Source organism: Sardina pilchardus, chromosome 19, assembly GCF_963854185.1.
Source record: "Sardina pilchardus chromosome 19, fSarPil1.1, whole genome shotgun sequence".
NCBI classification, from domain to species: Eukaryota; Metazoa; Chordata; class Actinopteri; order Clupeiformes; family Clupeidae; genus Sardina; species Sardina pilchardus.
In genome coordinates this window covers 302,501-327,388 of record NC_085012.1, presented here as the reverse complement: position 1 = coordinate 327,388, position 24,888 = coordinate 302,501, and the positions used below count along the sequence as shown (strand labels likewise).

The window sequence follows — 24,888 nt, the reverse complement described above, 5'->3', positions numbered from 1 at the left end:
CCAGCTTAGAATGCTCTCAGTGTGGACCTGGCTGTGACAGTAGCAGAATAGCGGATAGCGGAGGTGGGTCTGTGTGTGTTTGTGTTTGTGTGCGTGTGTGTGTGTGTGTGTGTGTGTGTGTGTGGCTTTCTTCCAGACTGACCTTTGGTCCCTCGGGGCCGTCCGCTCCAGGTGGACCCTCCGGGCCTGCAGCCCCCTGAGGGGAACAGACAGAAGCGATGATCATTAGAGTGCATGAAAATGCACTCTACTGTTATCCGATTTCTTCTTATTACAGTGCATGAAAATGCACTGTACTGTTCTTCCTAGTCTTCAACTTCTTCATCTTCTTATTATTATGACCGCCGCTAGCATAGCTAGCGAAGCGGTCATATAGTTGTTGTCAAAGTTTTTTTTTTTTTTTTTTTTTTTTTTCCGTCATCGGTTCTGAATTTTTGGTCAACGATTCCCGGGACACCGTAACACCGGGGCACATGAAACTTGGTGGGCATGTAGCCCCAGTAGACTTTTACGGAAAAATTTCGTTTCGTCCCCGGGGGTCACTCCCCCCCCGCGCTGGCCCCGCCCGAAGCCCAAAAATTGCAGTTTTTCCTACATAACTACCTGAACCGTGGCACCGAGGATGACAAATTTTTTATGGTATGTTGGTCTCAAGAGCTCGGATCAACTTAGCTTATAACCAGTCATTTGTGAATTGCACCCCCATGGTAAAAATTGAAAATGTAATGTAATATTGCTTTAATTGCCCCTATCTTCAGATGAGATGCTATGAACTGCACCAAATTTCATGTGTATGATTAACCTGACACCCTCTGGGAGTATGCCAAGTTTTGTGGACTTTCATCCATGGGGGGCTATAATAAATGTATTTATGTGTGCATTTAGTGAATGGTCCCTCAACGTGGCTGCTCTACACTGAAGCCTAGAATGGCCCCATGGCCCCATGTAGCTGTGTCACTGGCACCCCCGTGGCTACCCTGTGCTTACCAAATAAAACAATTATGTATTTATTACGATTTTATATGAGAACGTCAAAAGCAGAACTAATGCAACCACGTTCAAGCACTGCAGCCAGCTGCCACTGGTGTGTGGCGCTGGCGCTGCTCAGTGAATGATAGATCAGACCAGAGAGAAGAAGACAAACGAAGAAGATGGAGTTGTGATTTCTCAGTTCCGAATGGCGGCCATATTGGAATTTTCTTTACTGTCGCAAGTTTCACACTACTTGATTTCTCATGTTGCAGTAAGCTAAACGATTTCATCTCTTACGTGACTTGTTGTTCTTGCACGTAACTGTGTAACCGTCTGACTGATAAAGAAGTTGTTAAATGTCTTTACGTTTAGAAACATAATCAAGCAAACTCTTCCAAGCAGATCCGAATAGCCTACAATGTCAGTACTCAAACCACCAGTAGCAGGCTTAGGACTAGGTAAGTAAAACATCTCTTCTCTATATCTCTACTATTTTCATTTTAAAAACTGTATGTAAAGCGTAATTCTAGCCAACACCTGTTTCCAAAATGTATTTATAGAGTCTGTACATGTGGTCCCTAGCTTGGTTTGCCCGAAAATTAAGTGGAAATATCCTTTAGAAGTGTTTACTTTAGGCGCTAGTTAGCATGTAACAGCATCTGAATTAATGAACTGGCATGGTGCATTTATACCTGACGATCTCTTTCAAGTAATTTAAATAAAAAACGGACCTCATGGTTAGTATTTATAGAGTCTGTACATGTGGTCCCTAGCTTGGTTTGTCTGAAAATTAAGTGGAAATATCCTTTAGTAGTGTTTGTACTCTAGGCGCCAGTTAGCATGTAACAGCATGTGAATGAATGAACTGGCCACTAGCATGGTGCATTTATACCTGACGATCTCTTTCAAGTTATTTGAATAAAAAACTGACATCATGGTTAGTATTTATAGAGTCTGTACATGTGGTCCCTTGCTTGGTTTGTCTGAAAATTAAGTGGAAATATCCTTTAGAAGTGTTTGTACTTTAGGCGCTAGTTAGCGTGCCAGGTGTCATACCATCAGTAATCATCTCGCTAAACACGTCTTTTCATATCCAATCTGTTCAACAGAGTTTGCCAGTCAGACCACTACACCTTTGCCAGCACCACCACCCAGCAAGCTTCATCAACTCCAGCCATGCCGGTAAATACAGTGCCTATTGACAGCCTACACACCCCTGTTCAAATGCCAGTAGCTTTGTCCATTGTTAAATCCCCATTGTTCTTAAATGTGTTATTGTGTTTCGGAAAGGTATTGCATTACATTACTCTTCACCTTTTGCTTTTGTAGTAGAAAACATGTTGATGGTAGTGAAAAGGTAGTAAATTCAGCTCAATTTTTTTTGTATGAACCCTGCCATTGCAGTAATCATCTCACTAAATACGCCTTTTCATTTCTAATCTGTTCAACAGAGTTTACCAATCAGACCTACACCTCTGTCAAATTCGCTCACAACGCTGCCAGTAACACCCCAGCAAGGTAGAACTGCATTTTCATTAATCTGGCACCAATATCAAGGGAGAAACAAGCCATGAATGTCTGTCACAACTTCTTTGCATCTTTACTTTCCTTACATCTGAAGAGTGTGTTACATATATCATTATTAAAAATAATTTTAATAAATTGTTTAAGCATGTACAATAAATAAAGCATGTAAATGAGCATGTAAAATAAATAAACAAAAGCAAGTAAAATAAATAAATAAACAAAATGTATTGAACCTAATACTATGTGTGGTGAGTCTGTGTGATAGTTGCTGAGGATAAATGTTTTTATATTGGATTATTAAATTACAGAATACATTTATAGGTTTCTCATCAGCAGGCACTGTCTTCACCTTAGTAAATTTGGTAACTTTGGTAAGTCCTGTAAATAATTGTAAATTGTTCTGATTGAGGGCAAATGGAAAGTGTTATAATGTATTATTGCTATTTTAGTGCATCATTTTCATTATTATGGCCATAAATAAGGCCAATTCGAAGCTGGTGGGTAGTAAGCGGCAAAAGGGTGGCCCTTTATCTGGAGCCGCTTCTGAGCCGCCGGTGGACAGCCAGAGAACTGATGAGCAAAACTCCAGCGGGCCACTGGTGGTTACCGCCGTTGGACCGCCAACTCTGCCGCTGGTTTGTAACAGTAACTTTAGCATTGCCCATTAAATGATTGCAAAATATTTATTGAGGTGAGTTTAACAAGTGTAATTTCATTGGCATATAATTCAGGCCTATAGTAGATGGCTAAATGGCTACAGTAGAAGGATACACGAAAAGCCCAAACTACCAAAATCTTAATATTTTATTACCACAGTTTCTATCTATAGGCCTCTCTTATTTGGTATACTGACTAGACATTATTGAACAAACATAGGCTATTCATCTGTATTTCAGTATCTCAGTAGGTTAAAGTATTTTTTAGATACCTCCCTGAAATTACTTTTTGCAGGTTGTGATGTCTTCTATACGTTCTGACGTTACTGTTAAAATGGCGTAACTGTTAAATTCCAATATAGTGAGTAGGCTATTGGCAAAACCGATTGGCATTTTTATGTTGAGCCGGCAGGGCTCAGTTTAAAAAGTAACTAAGTTCGCACACACACATCAACAGATTCACACGCACAGATAAACACACTTCCATGGATTCCACACACACACACACACACATGCACACACATGCACATTCACACACACAGACAGACACACACACATCTTTATACAAGCAAACTCACACATGCACACTCATATACACATGAGCTGCAAGAGTAGGAGATATACATACAGTATATTGCACAAATCGGAGATAAGGCAGGTTTAGACTTGCTGCAGACAACGCGTTCGTGTTCGTATCATGACTGCCTCGCGTATTTTGCGGTCGTTTGGTGCGTCGGTCGTGCACGTCGTCGCAAGCGAACATGACGCGTCCGCGAGATGCAATACTGATAAGAAAGTAGGGGGCGATCACTACAAAAAAAGGTGACTGCAAGATGCATTATCGACATCGAAGCTGGGGGCAATCATGAGAGTAAACAATGGCACATGGCCACATCCACATCTGATGTTACTATTCTCCCCCTAGTGAAGACCTCCAGTAGGGTGCGTAATGCTGCAGCGAGTCTGTACACCGGACACAGCAGGTCGCACACGGGCGCATATGCTTACGGTTGGTCTAACAGCAAGTATAATCCCAGCCATACAGGAAAGTTGACGAGCGTAATTCGTTTTGGAGAGAATGTGCAGAACTGAGCGGCGGTCATATTGTGTACCGCTATGCGGTGCATCTAGTTCTTCTTCTAACGCACGCAATTCAGCTTGAACCGTTTAACGTAGAAACTTCATTCAAACTGTGTTACGTAGATCTTACTTACGCGATGTGGGCTTTGTATATATCAACTTTGTAACTTTTATACTTTTTAAACTATTAGTTAAAAACTATTACAATTTCCCCCATAGACTTAACATTGCTCATTATGACATCACGGCAGCAATTAGAATCTTAGGCCAGGTGGCCGGCCACCTGGGCACCAACTGTCAGTTTCTCTGGCTTTAGCATACAGTCTCTCAGAAGACTACATATCCTGTCTGTTTCCTCTGTCCACAACTGTTTCAAAATAAAAGTCCTCACTGCAATAATACACTATTAAATCATTTAACCATTGAAACTACTCAACTATTGAACTGTTCAACCATTCCAACTGTCAGTTATCATCCACTATGCCTCCAGTCAACTACATGAAACCTCCATGTACCTAGCAACCAACATAGCAACGATTAAAATTAAGTGTTTATGACCGTTTCCATAGCAACCAACATGATTATACTGCAGTAACTTCTTGTTTCCTGATAGTGGCCACCATGGATACCCTAGCAACAAATGTTTCAAAATAAAAGTCCTCACTGCAATAATACACTATTAAATCATTTAACCATTTAAACTACTCAACTATTGAACTGTTCAACCATTCCAACTGTCAGTTATCATCCACTATGCCTCCAGTCAACTACATGAAACCTCCATGTACCTAGCAACCAACATAGCAACCATTAAAATTAAGCCTTTATGACCGTTTCCATAGCAACCAACGTGATTATACTGCAGTAACTTCTTGTTTCCTGATAGTGGCCACCATGGATACCCTAGCAACAAATGTTTCAAAATAAAAGTCCTCACTAGCAAGTTCGCTAGTTAGCATGGTTAGCATAGTTAGCATTGTTAGCATAGTTAGCATTTTTAGCACAACTGCAAAAAATCATCAAATAAGTTAGCTAATCAACCTGGTTAGCATTGTTAGCAAACTTAGCATTGTTAGCATAGTTAGCATTTTTAGCATTACTGCTAGAAATCATTGGTTAAGTTAGCTAATCAACCTGGTTAGCATTGTTAGTAAAGTTAGCATTGCTAGCATAATTAGCATTTTTAACGTAACTGCTAGAAATCATTAGCTAAGTTAGCTAATCAACATTTTAACATGAATAGAATTAACATGAATTAGCTAAGTTAGAACTGGAATGTTTCATCTTTAAACAGTCTACCTTCACACTATCAACTCTCTGTAAACTATGCAACCACCATGTTTACCCTAGCTACACCTTAGTAACCATATCTACATTATCTATCTATTTCTGCATTTTCATGCACTGGTAATTCCTTGGAATTGCATTTCTAGTTATTATTCTTCTAACGCTTTTTGTGCGTCTAATTCAGCTTCAACCGTTTAACGTAGAAACTTCATTCAAACTGCGCTGCGTAGATCTTACTTAGGTGACTTCAGCTATGTAATTTTCAACTTTGTAACTTTTATACTTTTTGAACTATTAAATAAAAACTATTAAAATTTCCCCATAGACTTAACATTGGATTATGACATCATAGTAGGGCAATTAGAATGTTATGCCAGGTGGCCAGCCCCACCTGCAGCAGCTCTGTCTCTCTCAGGCTTTAAGCATACAATCTCTCTGTAAAGACTACATATCCTGTAAACTGTTTCCTCTGTCCACAACTGTTTCAAAATAAAAGTCCTCACTGCAATAATACACTATTAAATCATTTAACCATTATAACTACTCAACTCTTTAACTGTTCAACCATTCCAACTGTCAGTTTTCTTCAACTATGCTTCCAGTCAACTACATGAAACCTCCATGTACCTAGCAACCAACATAGCAACCATTAAAATAAAGCATTTATGACAGTTTCCATAGCAACCAACATGATATACTGCAGTAACTTCTTTATTCCTGATATTGGCCACCATAGATACCCTATCAACAAATGTTTCAAAATAAAAGTCCTCACTAGCAAGTTAGCTAGTTAGCATTGTTAGCATAGTTAGCATTTTTAGCATAACTGTTAGAAATGATTAGCTAAGTTAGCTAATCAACCTGGTTAGCATTGTTAGCAGTGTTAGCATAGTTAGCATTTTTAGCATAACTGTTAGAAATGATTAGCTAAGTTAGCTAATCAACCTGGTTAGCATAGTTAGCATTTTTAACATAACTGCTAGAAATCATTAGTTCAGTTAGAACTGTATTGTTTAAGCTTTAAACTGTCTACCTTCACACTATCAGCTTTCTTTAAACTATGCAACCACCATGTTTACCCTAGCTACACCTTAGTAGGCTAACTATATCTACATTATCTACTGTATCTATACATTTTTGCATTTTCATGCACTCGTAATTTCCCTGGAATTACATTCTCTAGTTATTATTATTATTATTATTATTATTATTATTATTATTATTATTAATTATTATTATTATTATTATTATTATCATGGAGGAGGGGAACAGACAGAAGCGATGATCATGGAGGAGGAGAAGAGATGATCATTATTATTATTATTATTATTATTATTATTATTATAGAGGGGAACAGACAGAAGCGATGATCATTATTATTATTATTATTATTATTATCATGGAGGAGGGGAACAGACAGAAGCGATGATCATGGAGGAGGGGAACAGACAGAACAGACAGAAGCGATGATCATGGAGGAGGGGAACAGACAGAAGCGATGATCATGGAGGAGGGGAACAGACAGAACAGACAGAAGCGATGATCATGGAGGAGGGGAACAGACAGAACAGACAGAAGCGATGATCATGGAGGAGGGGAACAGACAGAACCGACAGAAGCGATGATCATGGAGGAGGGGAACAGACAGAACCGACAGAAGCGATGATCATGGAGGAGGGGAACAGAGAGAAGCGATGATCATGGAGGAGGGGAACAGACAGAACAGACAGAAGCGATGATCATGGAGGAGGAGAACAGACAGAACAGACAGAAGCGATGATCATGGAAGAGGTGCTGACTCGGTTATTTAGTCCAGAGCCACATTTGCCCAAACTCTCCAAACGCTTTGGAGTGCGCAAGTTATACTATACAGGACTAGCTTGACATTTTGACATGTTCCTCAAAACGTCTGGGTCTATGCATACCTCCAGCAAGACATACTTTCGTGAGATTAATCTGGACAAAAGCTACATAAACCCTAAAGCTAAAAGTATTAACCCTCCTGTCGTGTTTGGGTCAAATCTGACCGTTTCACAACTTATAATACCCATAAATATTATGTTTTACATCTGATTACCTCAAGACCTTTATGATATCATCCACACGGTGTACTTGAACATATAAAAGTGATGATCACCTATTTTATTCAGTGTTTTAATCAACCTTGTTACACCTGTGGTGTTCCCGGTCAAAAGTGACCGCCATAGGAAATGAATGGGTATCCAGAGTACCCTGTGTTATAACATAGGGATGGGCTACACACACCCTGTGTTACATACCATGGGGATGAGCTACACCCTGTGTTATGTACCATGGGGATGGGCTAAACCCTGTGTTACAACATGGGGATGGGCTAGGCCATGACTAGACCCTGTGTTATAACATGGGGATGGGCTACACCCTGTGTTATATACCATGGGGACGGGCTAGACCCTGTGCTATATCATGGGGATGGGCTAGACTCTGTGTTATAACATGGGGATGGGCTACACCCTGTGATATATACCATGGGGATGGGCTAGGCCATGACTAGACCCTGTGTTATATACCATGGGGACGGACTAGACCCTGTGTTATAACATGGGGATGGGCTAGCTAGACTCTGTGTTATAACATGGGGATGGGCTACACCCTGTGATATATACCATGGGGATGGGCTCGTCTTTGCAATGTGCTTCATGCTGCTCCCTAACAAGGTGGTACCAGACAGAAAAAAAAAACTTAAAAAACTCAGTCAAAGCTGCTGTGACATACTGTGGGAACAACAGTACAGCATAAATGGATGTCAGTTTTGGGGAAGGCAATGTTTGAGTACATTTGGATGTACAGGTACTGTGATCCTTTTCATGATTTCCTGGAGAAGCTGTGAGAATTCGAACTAAAGCACACTTCCAATTGATCCTAATCTGCTGTATTATTCATTTGTGCTTGAATTATTAATAGCTTATGACTTTGCATCCTTGTGCACATTTCACAAGAAAACATTCTGAAGTCATAATATTATTGGCCGGATTATTTTGTGGTCTGAAACAACAGTAGGGCTTGTTCAGTGTGAGTGCCGATAACACATATGTGTGTGAAACGTGTGGTGGGCATGCAATGATGGTGAGGGCTCCAATATGGAGATTCCTGTTTCACTGAGCCACAGTAAACAGGTACAGTATGCGTGTGTGTGTGTGTGTGTGTGTGTGTGTGTGTGTGTGTGTGTGTGTGTGAAAAACAGATTAAATGGGTAGTTTTGTTAAAAGTTGATACAAATTGCAAATACAAGCATAACATTCTATTCATATCGTTAATCAACATTCCCTCCTTAATGAAATGTAGTTTTTCAAAAAATCAATTATCTGCTGTTTTCAGTGTTTGGTGTTCTCCAGGATTTATGATTGTCTCTAAAGATTTATGTCATCATTTACACATGGGTTTAGCCTGCACTACACATGCACACCAACAGATGGCAGCAATAGCTCCGCTTGAGACTCAAGCAAACTGGCTGTTCTGCTGACTGACCACCAGAGGGCAACCTAATGCCTCTCTCATCAAAGGCAGGCTACAGTAGACTGTGAACAACACAACATCAAAACAAACACTTATGGTGTCTGACACACACAACAGCAGTTTCATTGTTCCTCCTTGCAACATTATCCCACCGGTGTTAGACTGTGTGTTCAGCCATGGGGCCCAAAGACAAAGTAACTGTGATAAGTTACCAACTAGGCATAACTTTCAACCTCTTGGGTGCCATGTGATGTGTTCTAGGTGTCATGGTGTGCTGCTGCTGTGGTGGTGGTGTGTGTGGTTCTCTTACCAGAGATCCTTTAGGCCCCAGCGCCCCCATCTCCCCTGGAGCTCCTTTCTCCCCCTGAGGACAAAGAGCAGAAACCATCAGGGCCCTGCACAGGACACTGAGTCCACTACAGCAGTAACCATCAGGGCCCTGCACAGGACACTGAGTCCACTACAGCAGAAGCCATCAGGGCCCTGCACAGGACACTGAGTCCACTACAGCAGACACCACCAGGGCCCTGCACAGGACACTGAGTCCACTACAGCAGTATAGAGTAAGCTTCACTGTCTAGAGTGGGGTCTATAGACCCTTTTCACGCTAACGTCAGACACTTTCCGCTTTGAAGCTTTGCTGGGTATCAGTTCATCCGGCGTAAGCAAAAGCTATGGTGATACGGTTACAGTTCTTGAGGTAAGATTTCACATGTACTTATTATCTTCATTTTCCTTGTTATCGTTGGCGATCATTGCCGTCACGTAGCTGCCTTGATTTGAGAGTAAAGTCAGTAGCCTAATCCTTAATATATAGCAGCAACTTCAGCTAGCTTCAAGTTGGTTTGATAGTGGATATTCGACAGAGATTCAAAATAAGGAACGGCCTTTCATTGAGTATCCGAATATCCAATATCAAACCAACTTGCTAATATGTTAGCTAGCTGAAGTTGCTGCTATGCCTTGCAAGGGTCTCCTAAAGTTAGGACTAACGTTATGTTCAGTTATCGTTTGCAATCATTGCTCTTGTAGCTGCATTGATTTGAGAGTAAGTTAAATGACGTTATGACTGCATATTACTGCTACCGGACGAACTGATACCCAGCTGCTGACATCATGTGAAAAGGGTCTATTCTTGATGATTCACTGTCTATAGAGTGGGGTCTATTATTGTCGCCTGGCTTCACTGTCTATAGAGTGGGGTCTATTATTGTTGCCTGGCTTCACTGTCTATAGAGTGGGGTCTATTATTGTTGCCTGGCTTCACTGTCTAGGGGTGTCTGTCCAAACTCACTGACACCAATTAAATGACAGAAGGTTTGAATGTCAATCTCTAATGTCAAATCCAGCAACACAGCTACCTGAGGTGAGGTGAGGAGTCTATGATAGCCATGATGGCTATGGTGGTCACACTTACCCGAGGTCCAGCTTGTCCTGCTTGTCCAGGAAGTCCTCGGATGCCCTGAGGACGACACAGCCACACATGTGCTTCATTACATCCTCCTGGTGTTACACTGCACTGACCCCCCCCCCCCCTCCCTCCCTCACACACACACACACACACACACTCTCTCTCTCTCTCTCTCTCACACACACACACACACTCTCTCTCTCTCTCACACACACACACACACACACACACACACACACTCTCTTTCACACACAAGCAGACACAACCCCAAGCCCCCTATTCCCCTAATTAATCATGAGCAGCTTCTCTTGTTACCACTGCAGAGTGCCCCCACACTATTTAATCACATGCTCTGCTAAAGTCATTCCAGACGGGGTAGTGTGCCAGGAGGGAGCTGTGATACGCGCACCCTGTGTCAGCGGAAGGCCTTTCACTGGTCATCTGAGCGGAACAGCTGTATCCACACCATTGTGCTTTTTTTTTCACTTCGTGAAATTGGAAATGCCCCCCGCCCCCCTCTCCCCATCCTCACTTCCACATAAGCCCTGTCCACTTGAGTCTGACCGTCACCTTATTTAATACAAATTAAGAAGTGGGCAGCGTTAGTGATGGTCTGCCAAAGACAAACACGCCTCAGACGGCTACTGCTGCTGCTGCTGCTACTGCTGCTGCTCCTGCCACAGAGCTTTGCCCTCTTTTAAGATGCCTCGGAATGTCTGAATAAAACGGCCTTGTCTAGCACCCTTGTAATTATGCTGAAAATTACATTTCATTAAACATTTTGAAGATAAAACATGTGAATAGAAAACAATATGTTGAATAGGCAGCTTCAGGACAGGGTTTTGGATTGATGCAGGACGACTTAAGAGAGATGCTCTGCCTACCACTGGCTTACAGGCATCTCAGACAGAGGGAAGTGGAACCGCACCCGCACGGCACATCTAGCCATTTCAATTTCAATTTAATTTCACTTATAGAACGCCAAAACATTACATATTATGTCTCATGGCGCCTTACAGAGTGTTAAACATTCAGAGAGAGCCCATAAGTAACAGTGGGGAAAAACTCCCTAGAATTGGAGATGCATACAGTATAGGAAGAAACCTCGGACCGATCCATGGCTCAAGGGCCCAACCCATCTGCATAACGTCAGTTATAGTACAGGAAGGTCATTTTTAGTGTCAGAAAGTTCAAATAGTCCAGTGTAGAGAACAAATTGTCCATTGGGATTAGAATTGTCTTAAAGAGACCCTATGCAACTTTCTGCAGGAGACGATCGCTCCTTGTTTACATCTGGAAGTCTGAGACAAAGAACCACGCTTGCAATTTATATATTTAAATATAGCCTATACATGTATAAATATACACGCTAAAGCTGTCGGGGAAGCTCTGCAGAGAAAATGCAAGCATAAAACGAGCGAAAACGAAAAACGAAACCGAAACCAGAGATGAAATCGCCAATCCTGCATAGTTCCTCTTTAAGGAAAGTAATGGAGCAGTCCCACGGCACAGCTCTGGGGGGAGCTGGGGAGCGCCACTGCAATACCGTTTTTAGCAGAATTATGGTTGAGGAACTCTCTTACGGGACTTGGTTTCTGTGTCAGCATGACCATAAACAAGTAACAGCAACAATGTTATGTGCATATGACAACACTGTACAATAAGCATCAGTGTCAGTTATGAAATCACTACGCGGATCACTGTGTTGTGCGTTTACCACCCATATCACTAGTATTTATACTAGGAATTATATTATTATTGCTGAGGAGACGTTCCGCACCAAGTAACAGTATCTGAGATCTGCCTCATAAATATCAACAAGTGCTTTCAAACAAACAAAAGCGACTGCGTATAAATATATGAATATATAAACAAAAGGGACTGCGTATAAATATATGAATATATAAACAAAAGGGACTGCATATGAATATATAAATGAAAGGCACTGCCATATAAATATATAATTATGTGTATAATATATAAATATTATAAATAAGGCACCGATGACTCAGCAGCAGAAGGTGGTGCTAACTGTATCTGGAGTGGGAGCGGTGGATCTGGGCCACATCAGGGCCACATCAGGGCCGCATCAGGGCCAGGCTTGGGCCGGTTTCAGCTGCAATACGTGAACGTGGTGCTAACCTTCCCAAGGAAACAACAGCACAGATACAACCCCCTGCATCCACCCCAATCCATCAACAATACCAGCAGCCACGGATCCAAAACATCAGACAATAAGGCTGAGAGCCCCACTCAAACTGCTACTGAGCACACGGGCGATAAATATCCACCCGCTGAAAAGCCCTCTTGAGAACATGTCACCAGAGCCACTCGGCGCTCTCAACCCCCCTGTCCTATGCGGGCCTGTCTCCAGACGATTAAACACTGAGCACATTACCGCAGGACTGCAAAACACAGTGGATGAAACAACCACACTTGCCAGGATGTCATCTTTGGGTGGGCATTTGGCTTATTTAGGGGGAAACAAAAAATAGCTAAATGAACGCAAAATGTATACAACAGGTATAAAACACAATCTTTCAGCGCAGACCCTTTGGCAGATACACAGGGCCCCTGGCCTAGCCTACACATACTGTGTAAACATTGTATTTACCAGGTGAATAGATTTACCAAGTGAATAAAATATAACAATATGTAAGGTTTCCCAGGGCCATATGTCGTGGTGTTGTAGACCAATCAAACTCAAATCCATTACAAAAATAATTGTTTACAGATTCACATGTAGCCTATAGAATATCTATCTATCTATCTATCTATCTACCTATCTATCTATCTATCTATCTATCTATCTCATGCATTCATTTTTGGAGAGTCAGGAGTCATCAAATAAAAATAAAATATTCTCAATAAAATATACCTTTTAGTGTTTTAATATTGCTTTGATACCGATAATAACTAGATTAATAAAGAATTGTGATACTTTTTAAATTTTATCTAATTTCGGCGCCCCCCACCACAACCGTGGAGATCATAGACTCTACTTGATATTTAGCATTTTGAATATTTCAAATTGATCAAAGCCCCCCTCTTCGCTACTGAGGCCGCATGTGATACTGTGTCTAACAGCACCAGAAAGCATCCCTCGGGAGGTAACCATCAGAGTTAGAGATATCAGCTGCAGATCCCTCCCGTCATTGCAGGGCGTTCTTGTTGCCAGGTTACAATTACAAGGCGACCTGATGTCATAAGGGGATCCCAGTGGTTCCCGTGATCAATGTCATTTGATATTTGGCCTCAGTGTCTGGATAATCCTTTACTGGCTACTATTGTGCTCCAATCAACAAACTAGTGACTCCCTTTGGCATGGGAAAGCCTCCTGACACATTTCGTTGAGGGCGACTGAACAGGGGTGGAATGTGTCGAGTGTGTTAATCCCCACTGCAAAATAAAGTTCTGGTGTCTTCTAGTTAGTTGTGGGTTTCTTGCTCCGGTTTGGGTGTTGGGAAGTGGAGACAATTAAAGCAGACAGACCAAGCTGAGGAGAGGTTCATAAAACGTGTGGGAACAACTAATGAGAATACCAAACTTCTCCCAGAGTCTACACTCACACACACACTAACACAAAAACACAGAGAAATATATAAAGACACAGGCACACATACACACTCATAATCCCACACACACACACACACACACACACACACACACACACACACACACACAGCACTAGCATAGCTTCCACAACACAGGAAACAAAGCTGTCGCACTGACTATTGTTATTGCTTCTCTCAGCAGGTCTGCATATATACGGCTACTTATCACGACCCGTGGTTTGTTTTACAGACCCCTCTTCTGAGGGCGCGGGTGGAACACAAGGCGAGTGTTAACTCAGTGCAGATGTTGCCCAGCCCTCATCAAGATCATTGGGATTTCAAGACACCTGTGGTTAAACCGAGTGCAAACAAGCCTGGATGAGACCCAAAGCCCTTGCAGTATCTGTTTAAGTCGTTTAAAGACGGCTTAAAACACTGTTTTTTCCCCCTGGGACTAACAATAAAATGGAGAGAAACAATCTTTTTTAAAGACTTTTAAAATTATCACTGAGCATCGTGGCACCTCAGAAAGTGGTGGCAGTCTGAGTTTTTTGGGACAGGGTCCGGATGTTTTGGCCCAGACAAAAAAAAAATCCCGATGAGCCTAATTTCCGGAGGGTTCTTTGAAGAGATGCAAGAGTGTTTGGAGTAACAAAGGTATGTCGCTCTCTCCTGCTGGCTATGCTGGCTCCTGTTTTCCTGGGCTGGCATCGAGCGGCTGCAGCGCGGTGTGAAGGCTGCTGGTGGCGGCATGCTTTGTAAACATTGTGGTTTCGTAAAGTGCTGTTTGGAGCGCGACCAACACAAGATGGACGCCTATTTACAGCACAAGCTTCCTCACATCCTCATCTCCATGCAGACAGCATTGCAACTGTTAATACTTCAGTGCATTTGAATGAAAACAAACATGAAGCATGAAACATTAAATAACTGTTTCAGGGCACCCAGTATCACTCGACAAGTATACAGGTGCATCTCAAATTTGTTCGGAATATATTTCAAAAAGTCAAACTTTCATTTTCCGTAATTCGTATATTCATTACACATGAAGTTGAATATTTCAAGACTGAGGGCCAGATGTACTAACGTTTTGCGCCCATTTCAGGCGTAACGTGCGCGTATAAACATGGGGAGGATATGTACAGACAGGCCGCAATGAGGGAAACACGCAGACTGCCTGCCGTGGGGGCTGAAAATGGCTATTTGCGCTTTTCCGTGTCATGCATATTAATTCCTGGGCGGATCAGCTGAAAATGGGTGTAACGCGCAAGTACAGGGGAGGAGAGGTGCTAATAGCGATTGATTAAGTATTCCGCCAGATGTATGAAAACAGCGCACGTCTATTTTGCGTTGAAAAACTTCCGCCTTCTGAAAACAGGTGTAATCCAGATTGCGGTTAAATGCGTCTATTAGAAAAACTTTTAGAGACAGCTAAATCAATATTCAGAGCATCTGTTTTCTTCATTGTACTATGTCAAAAGCAACCTTAACTTTTGTTTGCCTTTCTAAAATCGTATTTTCTCTTTCATGACATAGCCTACACTTCCCAATCTGTTAGGCATTAAATCATATCCCAAGTCTACGTGCAGTAAATAGTTCAAGTATTTTTTAAGTGGATTAGTAGAACTACTAGGCCTAACTGTACTCTGTCTGTCGCTGCTCGTTGACATCTCTTTGTATCATGTATGATCGCTAAACTTTGATTCTTTTTAATGTTGCAATATTCAACTGCGCTCGTTGTTCAGCTTTGCATGCGCAAATGGCGTGGTAAAGGGGGCGGGAACGGGCGGCACGGAACGCAGTTAACGTAATGAAGTGATAGCTTAGTAAATTCCACGCAATATAGCAAAGCACAGCGTTCGCACTCTGCGCATACAAAAAGTCGCTATTAGCACTGTCTTAGTACATCTGGCCCAGAGTCTCTCAGATTGACTTTTTTGTTTTTAGATGGACCTGTACATGCATACAGTATATGTATGCTATAACTGTTCCCTAAATTCCTTCATAGGATTGTGTTTTCTACGTTTTCTTTCTGTAGATCTAATCACTAAACTTACAAAGACTTGTTGGGGCATTGTGCAACACAGGATCACATCATATGAGCATGTCCTCCTCCTGACATGAAGACACTGTCAGTTTAGAGTATGGTGCCATTTGAGAGGATAGGCATCCTTATTTTCAACACAGTGGCCTCTCTTTCTCCAAATGCAGCCATTTGAGAGGATAGGCATCCTTATTTTCAACACAGTGGCCTCTCTTTCTCCAAATGCAGCCATTTGAGAGGATAGGCATCCTTATTTTCAACACAGTGGCCTCTCTTTCTCCAAATGCAGCCATTTGAGAGGATAGGCATCCTTATTTTCAACACAGTGGCCTCTCTTTCTCCAAATGCAGCCATTTGAGAGGATAGGCATCCTTATTTTCAACACAGTGGCCTCTCTTTCTCCAAATGCAGCCATTTGAGAGGATAGGCATCCTGATTTTCAACACAGTGGCCTCTCTTTCTCCAAATGCAGCCATTTGAGAGGATAGGCATCCTGATTTTCAACACAGTGGCCTCTCTTTCTCCAAATGCAGCCATTTGAGAGGATAGGCATCCTTATTTTCAACACAGTGGCCTCTCTTTCTCCAAATGCAGCCATTACAGTGGCCTCTCTTTCTCCAAATGCAGTCCAACATACTTCATACAGTAGCTCATTGGTGCCAGCTGTACGGTTGCACCTGTTGAAGAGCTTGACAGCTGAAACACCTTGAAGTGTCTCTAAGACTGCATGAGGAGAAATGCCAGTGAGAGACGTGCTTATGACTTCTGCTGAACAGTGCGGATGGAAGACCTCTGTGTCAGCTGAAATAGTCCCTGCTGGACGGAACCCTCGTCACGCCCGCCACCCGAGATGACTTACCGGCACTCCTTGAGTCCCATCAGCACCTGGCGAAGCTCTCTCCCCTTTCTCACCCTGCGGAGGAGAACAAGCACACAGTAATTAGATCATTCAATCTGCCGATTCTCTCTAAGAGCTGCTACAGTGTCTCGCCACCTCCAGAGGTGAATGAGTTATTTCAGATGTCAGTGTGTGTGTGTGTGTGTGTGTGTGTGCGTGTGTTTGTGTTTGTGTTTGTGTGTGTGTGTGTGTGTGTGTGTGTGTGTGTGTGTGTGTGTGTGTGTGTGTGTGTGTGTGTGTGTGTGTGCGTGTGTGTGCGTGTTTGTGAAAGATTTCCTGTTAGAATAGAGGTGGCTTGGCTTCCGGTTTGGGCCATGCTGGAGTAAGACGCAAGAGAGTAGAGCTCCGGCCTAACTTGTCTGTAACTTTCCTTAAACGTGTTTTATAACGCCGTAGAACTGTATTAACAGAGCAGATATAACATCTTAACTAGCCAAGAACATATAATGAGCACTTCCAGACACAAACAGTCGACTTCGGCTCCACTGCCAACGCGGAACACCATTGCTAGCAAGCTAGCTACTATGGCCTCCCCTGCTAACGAACGCTCCTCTGGGAATGACGATGGAATCTCCATGGGCCAGTTGGTGGAGGAGCTCTCGAAGCAACGTGCTAGTTTAAGAGAGGATATTTCCATTCTTATTCAGGATTCTGTTGGCCCTTTGCAAACTTCTATGAACGCTATAAAAGAGACTGTAGATAACTTTCAAACCCGCTTGACTGCAACGGAATCCCTAGCAGGGGATAATTTTGACAAGTTATTCGCAGCGGACGCAGCTATCAAATCCTTGCAGACACAGAATACACAGCTCCTGGATCGCATTGAGGATTTAGAAAACCGCTCTCGGAGATCTAACTTGAGAGTTGTGAATGTTCCTGAAGACAGTGAAGGGGGCGAGGATCCTGTGGCGTTTATGTCAAACATGCTGATGGAGATTATGGGCAGTGAGGTTTTTGACTCTGCTCCAGCTTTGGAAAGGTCGCATAGAGTGGGCAAAAAACCTGAACACACTCGACAGTCTCCTCGGCCGTTTGTGGTATGCTTCCAAAGATTCCAGGAAAAGGAGCGTGTACTGCGATGGGCTAGACAACATGAGCTGAAATACAAGAATTCTACTCTGAGAATTTATCAAGATTTCAGCGTCAGTCTGTCAAGGAGACGTGCGGAGTTCAATGACATCAAACAAGCACTTTACAAGAAGGGAATCAAATTCCAGTTACTTTATCCAGCCTGTCTGCGAGTCTCTTTTGGAGGAAATACACTTAAATTCGACACACCAGAGGAAGCAAAGGCGTTCTACGATCGACAAGTGATGGATCCAGAGTAACCGCACGGATTGCTTCACCTAGCTTTGAACTTGTTCAGCAACGACTAGCTGCTACTTCGGCTGACAGCTGGCGGCTAGTTCACCTCCGTTAACGGTATCGGACTAAACTGTGCTTGAGGGAAGTTGTCCTCACCACCTGATAATGGCTACATAAAAGGACTAGCACGAACTTTTTGAGGTAAATCTGTTTTGTTCCCAGGCTACTATTATGTGCATTTACTCTCAAACGCTAAATTGACTTTGTTTGTTTGGGGTCATTCTAAACTGTGATTTTTGAGTTGATAGAGGTGGCTAGCCAGCTAGCTGCTTTGATAGCTAATGCAAGCTAACTGTAATACTGTTAATGCTTACTGTTACTGATTAATGTCGCAGCTATCCTTGCTTAAACTCATTGTCGGAATAATCCGTTTTGATGTGGCTAATGTTAATCGGCGATTTTGGTTATTTTAAGACATGTCCTAGTTTAACTTTTAGATGGCCAAAGGCTCTCCCGTAGTTTAGGTTTAGACACCTCCGGAAGATTCTAGATTTAGAGGGCCAGCGGTCTGCCTATGTTCAGGAGGCAGACCTTGGAGAGTTTGTTATGATCAATGTGGGGATGGGTTTAATTGACATAACCAGTTGCTGTTTATTTTCTGTTAAAACGGGGTTTTATACTGCCAAAGGGGTTTTTGTTTTGGTCATTTTGATTGATTATTATTTTGGAGGAGTTGCTAACGAACGGTCACCGTTTTGCTACAGGGTGCGCACCCCACCTCATTCCCCCCCTTTACCGGTGAATGGCTGACGGCACTAATGATAGTAGGCCTAGGACAGGAGCAGGCACGTCGTCCACCCGATTTATAAGCTGGAATGTTAAGGGCTTGAATGGGCCGGTTAAAAGAACACGAATATTTTCCCACTTGAAAAAATTGAATGTAGAAGTAGCATTTTTACAAGAGACTCACTTGACCATAGCCGATCAAGTTAGGCTCAGGAAAAATTGGGTAGGTCAGTCTTTCCATTCTGCCTTTAACACCAAGGCAAGGGGAGCTGCAATTTTGATCCATAAAAAGGTATTGTTTACGCCTTCAAAAACGATCTCTGATCCTCAAGGAAGGTTTGTTATAGTGGCAGGTTCCCTGTTTAACACCCCAGTCGTACTTATAAGTGTATATGCCCCTAATTGGGATGATGTTGATTTCATTAACAAACTCACCTCCCTGATTCCAAATCTAAATTCACATAGGCTCATTCTTGCTGGAGATCTGAACACTGTAACTGACCCAGCTATGGATCGCTCCAGTCCTAAAACTTTATCACGTTCCAAAATGTCCCAAGCTCTTTGTGATTTCATGCATCGGACTGGCTGTGTTGACCCATGGAGGTTTTTATACCCACACAAAAAAGAATTCTCTTTCTTTTCACACGTACATCATACCTACAGTAGAATAGATTATTTTTTTGTTGACAAAATACTCCTTCCCTATGTAAAGAAAGTAGAGTATAGTGCCATAGTGGAATCAGACCATGCACCAGTGATTCTTGATCTTGTTTTTTCTCAAAATCTGACGCAGCACAATACCTGGAGACTGAACACAGCTTTATTAGCAGACAAACAGTTTTGTGAATTCATATCTAAAGCAATTGATGAGTTTTTGTTATTCAATAGATCAGACGAAATATCAGCGTCTACACTGTGGGAGACACTGAAAGTTGTTATAAGGGGAGAAATTTTGTCTTTCTCCACATCACGTAATAAGGCAAGAAAACAGAGGGAGCAAGAACTTATTAACTCTATAAGAGACATAGACCACCAGTATTCCACAGCCCCAACTCCGGAGCTATATAAAGACATGATTGCTCTGAAAACTCAATATGATTTATTATCAATGCAAAATACTGAGAGACACCTCTTATGGTCTAGAGGGCACTACTATGAGCATGGAGATAAAGCCGGTCGCTTGCTAGCTTACCAGTTGAAATGCAGATCAGCGTCTCGTATGATCCCGCAGATTCACAACGGTTCACAGTTAACAATAGATCCAATAGAAATAAACAATACTTTTAAAGCATTTTACACAGACTTGTATACATCTGAATTTCCACTTGATTCATCAAACATGTTTCAGTTTTTAAATGATTTAGATATCCCTAAGGTTGATGTGGATGTTAAAACTGAATTGGACAAACCCTTGCAACTACAGGAGATCTTTGATTCTATCCAGAAAATGCAAAGTGGCAAAACCCCAGGGCCAGACGGCTATCCTGTGGAATTCTACAAGAAATTCTCATCTCAGCTAGCTCCCATTCTCCTTGACATGTTCAATCATTCATTGAGTCATTCAGAACTACCACAGAGCCTAACAGAGGCATCTATTTCACTTCTTTTGAAACCCGGCAAGGACCCGCTTCAGTGTGGGTCATATCGGCCAATTTCACTGTTAAATTTAGATGTAAAGATATTAGCTAAGCTCCTCGCCTCAAGATTAGATACTGTAATGCCCCAAATAATTTCCATGGACCAAACTGGGTTTATGAGGGACCGCCACTCTTTCACAAATATTCGTAAACTATTGAATGTTGTGCACTCTCCAGCGTCCAGGGAGACTCCAGAAGTGGTTGTTTCCCTGGATGCAGAGAAGGCATTTGACAGAATTGAGTGGGATTATTTGTTTGCCATCTTAGAAAGATTTGGCTTTGGATCTAACTTTGTCTCTTATATCCGCCTGCTATATACTTCTCCAAAAGCATCTGTAATAACTAACAAATTAGCTTCCCAACTTTTCCCCCTGTCAAGGGGTACTCGACAGGGATGTCCCCTCAGCCCACTTTTGTTTGCATTAGCTATAGAACCCCTGTCAATTAAGTTAAGAACATCACACATCATACATGGGCTTCACAGGATGGGAGTTGAACATAGAATTTCTCTATATGCTGATGACTTACTGGTCTATATATCAGATCCAGTGACATGTGTCCCTAATGTTGTGGAATTGTTACATGTATTTGGGCATTTCTCTGGCTACAAATTGAACCTGTCCAAAAGTGAATGTTTCCCAATTAATAGTTTAGCACTTCAGATTTCAGATAATGCTCTCCCTTTCCGCATTTCCAAATCTGGCTTTAGATACTTAGGCGTACAGGTCACCCGTAACTTTTCAGATCTTTATGAAGAGAATTTCAAACCCCTCATGAGAAAACTAGAATCAGACCTTCAGAGGTGGTCAGCCCTATACCTATCTCTCACAGGTAGAGTTAATTGTATTAAAATGAATGTTTTACCTAGATTTTTGTATTTATTTCAGTGTCTCCCAGTGTTTTTGTCCAAATCATTTTTTCAGTCTTTGAATAGGTTAATCTTTTCATTTTTGTGGAACGGTAAAACTCCTAGAATCCGTAAGGAATTTCTAGAGAGACCTAGGAGCCAGGGTGGTCTAGCGCTTCCCAATTTAAGGAATTATTACTGGGCATCAAATGTACAAAAAGTTATACACTGGTTTCAGTCTCCAGAAATTGAATGGTGCCAAATTGAAGCAAACTCCTGCATATCAACATCTCCCTCTGCTTTGGCTACAGCAAAATTACCTTTCTCACCTTCACAGTTTACATCAAGCCCTGTAGTGCATTCTACTCTTAAAATATGGGCACAATTTAGACAACATTTCAAACTTCTTGATTTTTCTATGTTTTGCCCTATTGTGAATAACCACCTCTTTCCTGCAGCCAGAATGGATCATACCTTTACACAGTGGCAAAGAGTGGGTCTTCTTAGATGTAGTGACTTTTATATTAATGGTCTTTTTGGCAGCTTTAATGATCTTACAGAGAAATTTAATCTACAACGGTCGGATTTATTTAGATATTTTCAGGTCCGCCACTTTATTCAAACACAGAGTTCAACCTTTCCAGCCTTACCAGCAAACTCAGAGTTGGACACTCTCTTACAGACTCCTGTGCAGAATAAAGGCCAGATCTCAGTTATAACCAACACCATCTTTTCTTTTCAGAAGGTGTCATTAGATAAAATTAGAACTGATTGGGCTACAGAGCTGGGGATGGAGATATCTGACGCAGACTGGGACTGTGCGCAGAGTAGAGTCAATGGAACATCCTCCTGTGCCCGCCTTAACCTCATACAGTTTAAAGTCTTTCACCGGATTTATTACACCAAATCGAAATTGTCCAAAATCTATCCAGACATTGATGACCGCTGTGATCGCTGTAATTCTACTTCAGCGGATATGACACATATGTTTTGGACTTGTCCAAAATTAAGAGACTTTTGGTCATATGTTTGTAAAACTTTAAATGAAGCATTTGACACCAATGTGAAGCCGAATGCAGAAATGGCCATTTTTGGTATATTAGTAAGTGAGGTATTAATGGCCACTAATAAGAAAAACGCGTTTGCTTTTGCCTCCCTTTTGGCTCGTAGAAGGATAGTGCTGGAGTGGAAATCTCATCAACCACCAAGTGCATCGATCTGGCTTAAGGATCTGATGCTATTCCTGAAATTAGAAAAAATCAAGTATTTCTCTAGAGGATCAACTAATACATTCCATAAAATATGGGATCCATTGTTGTCTTACTTTGAGAGGCTTAACACCCTCCCCCCAGATGATACAACTTAGCCTGGTATGCACAATTGTGTTGTCTGATACCTGATGTGACCCCTGCATGGAGTGGGAATTGTTCCCCCTCTGAACCTCTTCCTCCTCATTTTATTTTATTTTATCTTATTTTATTTTATTTTATTTTATTTTTATGGCAGTATAAGGGTGGTGTGGGTGGGATGGGATTGATTTAAATGTGAGAAAACAGGAAAAAAAAAAAAAACACTGTACCTAAATGTATGGATCTGTTTTGACTTATCTTTCTTGAATAAAAACATGGTTAAAAAAAAAGAATAGAGGTGGCTTGCAGTCCCATTCTCAGAAATGCCATGGTCCTACTACAGTAAATCATGAGACTAAAATGCTGAATTTTGTTAAGTGTCGAACATTATGGTCAGCTATGCTGCGTGTGGCTCTAGGCCAGAGGCTTTAAAGGTGGCGTTTCGTTTCATATGGAATTAGCATCCATAGGAACCAGCCTGTGCGGCTGCAGCTGAGGCACTCCAACATATGTGAAGGACGATATTTCACTCACCCACAGACCGTTGTCTTTCAGCACCGCCACAGACCTGCAGTGAATCCAAACCGAGATCAACTTGTTTTGGCCGTACGGGCCTCTTCCCAAAAGCACTTGGGAGTCTGAGACGCTGATGACAGGTCACGGTGATCATTACACGACCTCTCCATGACCCACAACAACCTGGTCAGCAGTGACTGGAAGTCATGTGAGCAGTCCCAAACCTCAGACGGCAGTCTAGAACCGAACCGTGGAATCTCACGCGGAGATGTGGAACGGAACCATAGCATCTCAGACGGACCACAGTGGACCGGGCCAGCTGGGAGCGGCGTTGGCTCTGCTGAGCCCAGGAGACGCCTGGTACTCTGGGGGACTGAGGACTTGAAAACACTCATTATGGCGGAGGAGCGCAGGTGCATTCTGGCCCACGCCAACCTCCAACACATACGGCCCAAACAACCCCGGAGACCAACAACACAAATCTCACGCTAAATACATAATGAAGCCTCACTCTTAAATCTTAAATCTTACGTTAAATACATAATGAAGCATCATTCTTAAATCTTACGCTAAATATATAGTGAAGCATCAGTTTATCTTCATTATGCAACCTCAAGGCAGTTCTACAGCCACATGTTTTCCTGCATCTCCCTGCCTCATGCCCACACTGAGTTGATGGATAGTGAGGTTACCGGCCTTTCAGCGGAGGAGCCCAATATCTGTGTGTTGTGTTGTGTTGTGTCACTCTAGAAGAGTGGCCTCACTCGCACTCGAAGGAGGCTTTGCCAGCAGCCAGCGCATGTGGGTTAACGGCTAAATGTGTCTGCGTTACAAGAAGCAGTGGTGAGGAAAAGAGCTTATTAAACTTTGCCACGAGTAAGCTCTTTTGAAGTGCCCTGCCTCATTTAACATATAAAACAACATGCGAGCAGCAAAGGCTTTTATTACGCAAGGGGGGGGGGGGGGGGGGGGGCGAGGAGACGGCTGCAAGTGTTTTTATTTGCTCTTTTCACTATTGATATTCATAGTTGCTGATCGTCAGCTACTGTTGTGCATCTCAACATAAACTCCACACTCAGTTTGTCACAACAGTACACAATATGTGGGCTGCTCGTCTAATCACTTGCATTGTGCGAAGACTTCACTTTTTGTTTTTGATTTCCATAGTTGACCTGGCTTTAGATAACACATGCTCAAGCTTGATATGAACACAACTGCTGTGAACATGTTTTCCATGTTGGAGAAAAGCACACATGTCATGTGGGGTGGGGAAGCTGGAGAATAAACAGAGCGATGGCAGCTGAACGTAAGGAAACAGTCCTCGACGAGTGAGACCTCGGAAACTGCCGCCGTTCTGCCGAACATGCCGTGAGATGTCAGGACAAAGGTCAATATACAGTAAGTCACAGCGTGAAAGCGATACGTCTCAACTGGACTTTACGTAGCCTACACGGCAGACCCGTCCCAAAAAAACTAAACTAAACTAAACTGCCTCTGTGTCTGCCCGCACAAATTAAGTTACAG

General features: G+C 42.3%; 1 protein-coding gene across 1 annotated transcript in view; it reads right to left on the bottom strand.

The window, feature by feature from the left end:
- The window catches only part of si:dkey-225n22.4 (collagen alpha-1(XXI) chain), a 68,817-nt gene that overhangs the window by 12,850 nt on the left and 31,079 nt on the right, over nucleotides 1–24,888 (bottom strand). The window contains exons 14-17 of the mRNA XM_062521846.1: nucleotides 16,886–16,939; nucleotides 10,435–10,479; nucleotides 9,328–9,381; nucleotides 143–196 (exon numbers count right to left, since the gene is read on the bottom strand). Of these exons, the coding sequence (XP_062377830.1) occupies nucleotides 143–196; nucleotides 9,328–9,381; nucleotides 10,435–10,479; nucleotides 16,886–16,939 (207 nt within the window). The remainder of the gene's footprint in view (nucleotides 1–142; nucleotides 197–9,327; nucleotides 9,382–10,434; nucleotides 10,480–16,885; nucleotides 16,940–24,888) is intronic.